The following is an 8,553-nucleotide window of genomic DNA, read 5'->3' as shown; positions in this document are numbered from 1 at the left end:
ACCTTGCGCACAAAGTCGTTCAACTCCTGATCTGGTAACAGAAGCAGTCTGGCAGCTTCCAGCAGCTCCGCCGGGGGCCGCCCACACCAGCCCACCTTGAACCAGCCGTCCGGCGGCACAAGACCCTGCTTCATGAGGAATGCCAGCCTCTCACAGCATACTCCCTCACTGCATCTCTGTTTCCCCGCCTGCCCCTTGTGCGCCTCACAACTCGCCCTGCACCGTGCATGCCTCCCCCCGCATCCTTCCCGATGCCTGTCAGTTTGGCACGTATCAGTCTCCCTGCCGCCAAGTCCAATGTTTCTGATGTCCACTGCCTTGGCGTCACTTCTGGCACTGCCTGGAAGTTGCTGCGGCTCCAATGGGCTGTGTTGGCCCGTGCTATTGCTGCCAGTACGCCAGGCATGGCAGCTGCGGTGCAAGTCCACAAAGGCAACCTCTAGGCAGTCGTGCGGGTTGGGATCCGTCTCAACAAAGCCGTACCGCCGCAGCAGCTCGCTGTTCGGCAGGTCCCCATAGCTGTTGATCACCTGCACATAATGTCAAAGTGAGTGCCAGCAAGATGCATGGACTGCATGTGTCACGCGGCCCATAGGCAAAGTGAACAGCAGAAAGATTCATATAGTGAAAACACAGTAAGCAAGAATGGCTGGTGTACTGGATTGCAATGCAGCCACGGGGGCGCACCTGTTCACCCTTGGTGATGAGGCAGGTGGCGATCATCCGCAGGGCGCCCTTCCGCGCGCAGTGGTGCAGCCGCACATTGGCGTGGCCGGTGATGTGGTTGAGCGCATCCCACATCGGCACCATGGCCTGGAACCTGCAATACATCAGGCACATCTTAACATACTGACAGCACAGTCCGTCCACAGGGCACTCTGCATTCCCAGACCATGAGTTCATGGTGTAAGCTGGCCTTCTTGAATGAGCGATCACCACTTCTCACCTGTCCTCGCCGATGGTGAAGGAGTAAGCTGACACCATGGCTGTTGCCCACACGTACAAGCGGCGTGTGCTGGCCGCATTGTGAGGCAGCTTCAGGTGGGCATTGCTCTGTAGAAATGGTAGCACCACTGAATTGAACTTCTCGTCAACCTGCCACACCCAAAATTCTGCCCTGAACTGGCACCATGACAGGCAACTTATATCGGATCATCAAAAGCTGGTCTCTCTGAGAGGTCCCTGGGGTGGCACCTTGCATGGAGGCTCCAAAGGCCTGTCAGGCATTGCCTTGCAGCCATTCATCTTCTCTATCAATGACGTTCCCTCAAGACTCTGAAGCTGTTCAGAATCCCAGAACAGTGGCATGCCTGGGATGCTCTTTGGTAGGAAGTCCAGATATCCCTTCCACCTGGGTGCCCAGCGTTCTTGATTGCAGGAGCATACATGAAGACCAAGTTGCGAATCTGCAGTCGTAATTAGAGGCAGGCCTTGAGCCAGGCAAATCAGATTTGAAGAGAAGCGCACTTGGATGACTTGCCCAGCTTCTTCTCTGTCATTAAAGCTAGTATCAGGCCAATACTCTCCATCTCAGCATCCCCAGATGCATTGGTCAACCCAGCGTCCTCCAGGGCCTGGAAACAGCCACATCTTCGCCTTGGGGTCCCATGTCTGTAATTGCTTGAAAATTTCGACAACCTGGCCAGATCGTATGAATAGAAGGCTGCACCTCAGAACAGCTGCAGTTTTCGGGCATCAGTACTGACTCATCTGGCACATGGACAACAACTTCTCCGCAAGAGATGTCTTTGGTAGCAACGACACCTCTTCCAGACCCATCGAAAACATCAATGCTACAACACGAGCACTCAATCCCAGCCAGGCGCAGCCAAGCCAAAACTTTCGAGACGTCCATCCTGAATTCTTTACGTCTTGAAGAGAAGGGTCTATAATCAATCAAAAAAATAACTTTCCTCCTTTATTTCAGCCCAAGAATTTGGCCTAACACAACTGCATGTTGAGGCCCAGCTTCCTTTCGACAAGAAGGTGGCCAACGTCAGATTTCCGGAAGAGCTCTCGACAACGCCAATTTCCCACCATGCACAAAGCTACCCAGAGAACGCTGAGATCAAAGTTATAGTCTCATTGATCGAATGCCACACCGAAAATAGTGAGTAATATAGAGGATGTTTTGCACCATTTCAGAGGCATCAATCGTTCAAGCAGACATGTAGAACAAGAGGCGATTTCAGAATACCTTTGACGGATCTAGTAATTCCAGACTAATTATGGATTGGTTTCCAGCACTACCCCATGATAGTACGATGCTCTGCAGCGTTACTCAGAGTGGTCAAGACCCTGGCCCAAACTACATAAGCCCCGGCCAGGTCGCCCTTGGAGCAGCTATTGTCATCGTGAACGCATTTGTATCTGTATGGTTGAAGCTAGACATGCATTGGCAGCTTCTTGTTGGAGTCATAAGGTGAGGGTCCAGACACACTCATGGCCGAACCCACAAGTTCTTGATCGATGAGGTGTCAGCCTATCTGTACATCAGGAGTCTCAGTCCTGGATCAGATTGAAAATGTTTCTGTTTTTTGGCAGATGTGTAGTGCAGCTGACTGTGCTGGGCTACATCCTGGTCCCAATCTTCACGTACAATCTCTGGTGGCTGGTACTCCTGTATGCCTTCTTCATGCTCTTCGTTGGCAGCCTGGAGGCGGTGCAGAGACCTGCGTACACCTACAAGGTGCGCCTGGCTGTCCTCTACGCGCTGTAAAGGAAGCTACCATCCAGGCCCAATGTCTGTCATTGCAAGCAGGAAACATACAATGGGAGGACTACTCTCGGAGCTTGGTTTCAAGACACATTTTCTATAAGTATGCCATTCTTCTGTGCAGGGGATGCTGCTGCAGACGCTGTCATGTGTCGGCACTAGCGCGGGGGTGTTCCTGAGCTACACGCTGCTGTTTGTGGTGCGCACTCATCCGTGGTGGGCGCCCCAGTACTTCATCCCCATCTTGGGCATGATGCTGGGTAACAGCATCTCTGGCGTATCTGTTGGCCTCTCCGCCCTCCTGGAGGACTTCAGCGTCGGTGAGTGCACTGCCATCCCAACTTTATCTATATCGAAGTGGAGTTTTGGGCGATCAGCTGGTTTCAAAATATTATGTCCAGCCTGTGGCCAGGTTGCAAATCTCACCTCCCTTCTAAGCCCCAACCTTCCCAAGCCAACTCCCATGCTAAAGCTTTCTGAAGCGTGCAAGGTATTCCTTGCGAATTCGTCATGTGGGCTATAAATCATAGCCTACAATGTGAGGAGGGGTTAGATTGTTGCAGCCTTTAACTGCAGCTTGTCTGTAGGACGTACCTGCCTTTTGGCAGGAAAAAGCGTGCAATAATAATTTTAAGAATGTGAGTTCTAATTCTTCAATGTGATTGGCCAGGCAAGGACAGGATAGAGCAGCTTCTGGCACTGGGAGCGACGAGATGGGAGGCCACACAGGCGTCCATACAGAGGTGTGTGCGCATGGCGCTGACACCCATTATGAACCAGATGAACGTGGTTGGCATTGTGTCCATCCCAGGCATGATGACTGGCCAGATTCTGTCCGGGTCTGACCCTAGCCAGGTATATCCCCTGCCTTCCTCTGCTGATACTTGGAGATCTCGGCAATGGTGCCATCACTGCTCAACCATCCTCCTTTGGCTTGTTGCCTGTAGTAGCTCCTGGCGATCATCAAGACAAAAGACCGCTGTGCAATATGTTTTAATTCCTGATCTCTGTGGATGGCTTGCCTGTGTCTCCGAAATCGCTTGTCTGGTTGTAGCCACCAAGTGATCTGCAGTGCTGAGGAGGAGCATTTGCACACAGGCCGCACGGTACCAGATGATCATCATGTTCATCATAGCTGCTTCCACTGGAGTGGGGGCTGTCGCCTCGCTGATGTTCACCTCCTTTTATCTGGTGGACATGAGCTCGCGCCTGCGGCTGGATCGCATTCACAAACGAGACAACACCAACAAGTGGAACCACCGCTTGATGCGCAAGATTGCAACGGTGCACCCCTTGCTCTAGCCTGGGTCCAGACCTCTGATTTTATCCTCTACTTGCATCCTGGAGGAACAAAGTTGTGACCATAAGATAGGAGTTGACAGCATGGCTGCTTGTGCAGGTCTTCACACCACTCACAGAGGCAATGCAGGCGTTTGGCAGGTGGCTGCGCAGCACACTTTGCAGCTGCTGTGGGCACAAGAAGAATGTCAGTAGAGAAGTGGAGACAGAACCTCTGCTGCATTCTCCACCTCGACCTTGATTGATGCATTGTAAATTGGCTCGAAGAGCATGCATTTTGCTTTAACTTGGAGGCCAGGTGTCAGCAGATTCCAAGGTTGGAGGAGGGGAGTTGCACTTAGTCATATGTATGGTTGAAAGCACTGAGTTGAGTGAGTGGGGATCAATTTCAATAGGCACCCACCAGACGAGGAATTGTAAACTTTTGTGAATGAGAGCAGCTCGTGTTCTTCAGCTTTTAAGTGTGTGTGTCGAACGCGTGCTGCTGACGACATCGATGCAGTCGAATCTTTGCCTGCAGATTCCTGGCGATCATGTAGTCTCTTTGGCTGGAAATGGAAAAGTTCCATGAACCTGCCGCCTACGGGATTGGTGCTGCTCGTGGGAATTTTCACTCGCACCTCGAGATTGCATGGAATTCTCCTTGACGGGACCCCTCGACGAGGTGCTTTCGTGCAGCTGCACAGGGCCACAGGAAAATGAGCATAGGACACCTCTGTACATCAGGTCAGTCTGCGTTGACCGACAAGTCGCTGGCTTGGGCCGAGCTCGCTGGCTGCATGAACACTGCATGCATGCATTTCAGGTCGGAAACTTCTCTGTTGAACCCTATACTGCATTGCTGGATGCACCTTTTCCTGGGTGTGGAGGCCCTCTTTTATGATCCTAGGAAGGTTCTCAAATGCTGCAGAGGGGTTTTCGAACTTTATAATGCATGCTGTGTCCTGTTGCAGCACAACAGCGGTTGCTGTGGCGGCCTCAGTGACACTGGTCAATGGCGTGGTCTCTCTATGCCTGAGGCTGGACCTCCACTGGCCGCTGGCCATTGCTGCTGTCAGGTTCGAACTTTATCAGACCACGAGAATCTTCATGCAGATTACAGATGCCATGCCGAAAGAGTCGCTCAAAGCATGCATGCGCAATGAGCCTATGGGTGGCCAATGTGGTCATTCAGCATCATGATAACACCTTCAGAAGGATGCAATCTGCTGTCCTTTGCAGGTGTGTGGTGCAGCTGTCATTGCTGGGTTACATTCTGGTGCCCATCTTCAGATACAGGGTGTGGTGGCTGGTGCTGCTGTACGCCACTTTCATGCTCGTCATGGGCACCCTGGAGGCTGTGCAGAGCCCTGCTTACACCTACAAGGTGCCCTTCAGCCGCCCCACATGCTCATATTCACCCTATCTGCTATGTTCACCAGGCTGATACCTTAGTTCTCCTGAAATGAGCATGCGGACTGATGCAGGTAGTAATCTGCGCATTCTGCTGGAAGTGAGATACCAGCAGAAGCTCTGGGATGCTTCATAGAGGCTGAGGATTTTCCGGGGCCCCTCTGAACTCATGCATTTGTGCACTGCTTTGCAGGGTGTATTCCTACAGGCGCTGGTCTGCCTTGGAGGCAGCACGGCGCTCTTCCTGTGCTACATGCTGCTGTTAGTCATCCAGGCGTCGCCCTGGTGGCAGCCGCAGTACTTCATCCCCCTCCTGGGCATCATGATGGGCCACACCATCTCCGGCATCTCTGTCGGCCTCACCGCTCTCCTGGAGGAATTCAACAGCGGTGAGCTCTGATTATGTCCAATCCTCGCCTGTCTGGGCATGTCATGCGCTTCCCAAATTGCCATGCAAACAGAACCAACCCTTCTGGTCTGCAAATTTCAGATACCGTGGTAGCGCTTGATGCAGTGTGCAGAGAGAAAGAGAGACAATCACAGATGCATTGAACTATTTGCCAAGAATGCAAGTAAGGGCCCCGGCTGGCGGGATGCGTTAGAAATACTGAGCACCGTGCCCACGGCTGATTGAGTGTTGCTTGGACCTGGCCAGTCCATCATAGGGTAGGATATGTGGCAGCCTTCACCTGCAGCTTGTCTGCAGGTGCACCTTGCCTCTTTAGCAGGAAAAGCGTCAAGTAAGCGAATGATGAAAGCGCCACTTTTGCAACAAAGAGCAACAGGAGTGCATTGAGCAGGCTGACACCAATATATAAAAAGACTAAATGGTCAACGTCACAGGCATGGCCCCGGCTGACGGGGGGTGTTACAAATACTGAGGAGCGTGCCCACGGTTGGTTGGGTTTTGCTTGAATTCGGCGAGTCCAACAAGGGGTAGGATTGTGGCAGCCTTCACCTGCAGCTGTCTGCACACGCACCTTGCCTCTGGCAGGAAAAGCCTATAATAACAACAACTTGAATAATGCAAGGAGAAACAAAATTTGATGCCTTGGACTGGTAGATATCAAGATGTCACGGGTAATTGTGGCAGGCAAGGAGCGGATAGAGGAGTTGCTGGCGCTGGGGGCGAGCCGGTGGGAGGCGACGCACGCCGCGCGACGGAGGTCCATACGCATGGCGCTCATGCCCACCCTCAACCAGATGAACGTGGTCGGCATCGTCGCCATCCCTGGCATCATGACCGGCCAGATCCTGCAGGGCTCCGACCCCAGCCAGGCAAGGGCTGCCCACACCACGTCACTACAGGCGGCCACAATCAGCACAGTACTCCACGAAACCTGGAAGTACTAGCCCTACCCTTCAATTCCATCCAGGAGAACTCCGCATGTCATGATTGCCAACTTTTGCCATTTTCTGCTGCATTTTGCTGTTCACAAGAACCAGCACATGCTGCAAAGACGGCTGACTGCACCTGGCTTCAACTCAAAATTGTGACGGTGGGACTAGGATCTGCAAACTAAATTGCCTCACTGCATATAAGCAGTTGCAGCCACGCCAGCTGCAGCCAAGATGTTGGAGTCATGCAGTGCTGTTGGCCACAAAATGCATATGCTTGAATTGCGCCAGACTCTGCTGCATTCACCAGACTCTGCTGCATTCACCTGATAATGCTCTGGTGATGTGCCCTCACAGGCGGCACGGTATCAGATGATCATCATCTTCACAGTGGCGGCCAACACAGGCGTCTCGGCGGTCAGTGCCCTGTACCTGGCTACCATCTGCACGGTGGATGACTGCGCGCGGCTGCGACTTGACAAAATTCAGAATCGCAGCCATCGCATCAGCTGGCGCAACAGGCTCTGGCGATCAATTACACGGGTGAATTCCTCTTGTTTGCTTTCAAAGCTGAGACACGCTGCTCCAATTCAGCTATTGTACCGCTCTACTACCCTACCTACCCTACCTATTGACTACCCTAGGCGGTTGCCAAAGGCCGCTGCTATTTATCTTTGAAATGACGCCTGCCTGTGGTGTGATGGTCATGTGTGGGCACAGCAGGGCTTCTGCGCTTCGTGCTTGGATGTTTCAAGTTGAAAGCTGTACTTAAGCGAGCAAATACATGTTCCACAATGACAACTGAGGTTCCAGTTTTGTGTGCGCAGGTATGCAGTTGCTGTTCTCTCAGGAGGCACAAGCATAGGAATGGGCTCAATGGGGATATTGTGGAGGGTCTGCTTAAGCACACGACAACCTTACAGCCCTAACCGGGCGAAGGGTCAACCTGACGTGCTGGCAGCATCAACAAACAAGTTCTCTTTGGGTGCCATTGTACCTTGTGACAGCGTCCTTGCCTGTGTGATGTGACTCACACTCAGGACTCGGAGTCCTGAACGAAGCTTTGAATCAACTTGCTGTATTTGCTTAGACCTCTTGTCTACTGTGCCCGAGGATCATAATTGGGGGCACAATTTATTCGATGCCGCTCAAGCTTTGCTGAGAATTGTGGTGGTAGACATGCTGCAGTATGATGCACATAGGTCATCTTTGTCAGGTGATACTTGCTTCTAATATCTTTGCACTGCTTATACTGCTGGTGTTCCGGAGAACTTTGCGCAGACCCAGGCATCATGCTGATCAAACATGATGTTCTCTTGTCGGGCACTGCTTGGCAATCCCGCGACTAATCCAATGACATCCGATGAGTCTCCGTCGGTTGCTATCCACACCTCAGCAGCAAGACACACTTGTATGGCAGCAAAACCAATGGACCAGTGTCACAAAAGCTATCTGGCAATTTGTTGCATTACATGCAACTTGCCTTGAAGGGAATTACCACCGAGAGCATTGCATGCACATGCTGCCTTGGCCGGCTGCGGCAGAGCAGCCAGAAGATGCCACATGAAATGGTCGTGGTTGCTGGAGACCAGCCTGTACCACGCGCATCTCTCTGACCCGCACATGAAATTAATCTGGCATGCATCAAATTTCCAGCAGCTCCTGCCTACATTGGAGTGGAATCTACCCCTGTTCAGGTACATTACGCCAGAGATTCAGGAGATCTGGACGTGGCCAATGGCATGCGCAGAACGAGTGTGGCCTTGATTTTTTGAACCTCGGACACGGCCATTTCAGTCGTTTGGAAC

The 8,553-nt window shown here is 52.3% G+C and overlaps 2 protein-coding genes across 2 annotated transcripts; one reads left to right on the top strand and one right to left on the bottom strand.

The window, feature by feature from the left end:
- Positions 1-425: 425 nt before the first annotated feature.
- On the bottom strand, positions 426-1,855 carry COCSUDRAFT_17171 (SET domain-containing protein; the record flags this gene model as incomplete). Its single annotated transcript, XM_005646292.1, has 6 exons — positions 426-530; positions 688-820; positions 947-1,083; positions 1,195-1,351; positions 1,468-1,574; positions 1,670-1,855. Coding segments are annotated over 6 exons (825 nt in total), but the record flags the coding sequence as incomplete, so codon positions are not given.
- Positions 1,856-2,264: 409 nt separating this feature from the next.
- On the top strand, positions 2,265-4,018 carry COCSUDRAFT_17220 (putative membrane protein; the record flags this gene model as incomplete). The annotated part of the gene is made up of 5 exons (XM_005646291.1): positions 2,265-2,422; positions 2,545-2,689; positions 2,841-3,036; positions 3,387-3,571; positions 3,815-4,018. The coding sequence occupies 5 exons, from the start codon at positions 2,265-2,267 to the stop codon at positions 4,016-4,018; spliced, it is 888 nt and encodes a 295-aa protein (XP_005646348.1).
- Positions 4,019-8,553: the final 4,535 nt, after the last annotated feature.

The sequence above is a fragment of the Coccomyxa subellipsoidea genome (assembly GCF_000258705.1).
Source record: "Coccomyxa subellipsoidea C-169, whole genome shotgun sequence".
Taxonomy (NCBI): Eukaryota; Viridiplantae; Chlorophyta; class Trebouxiophyceae; family Coccomyxaceae; genus Coccomyxa; species Coccomyxa subellipsoidea.
This window is presented reverse-complemented; position numbering and strand designations above follow the sequence as displayed.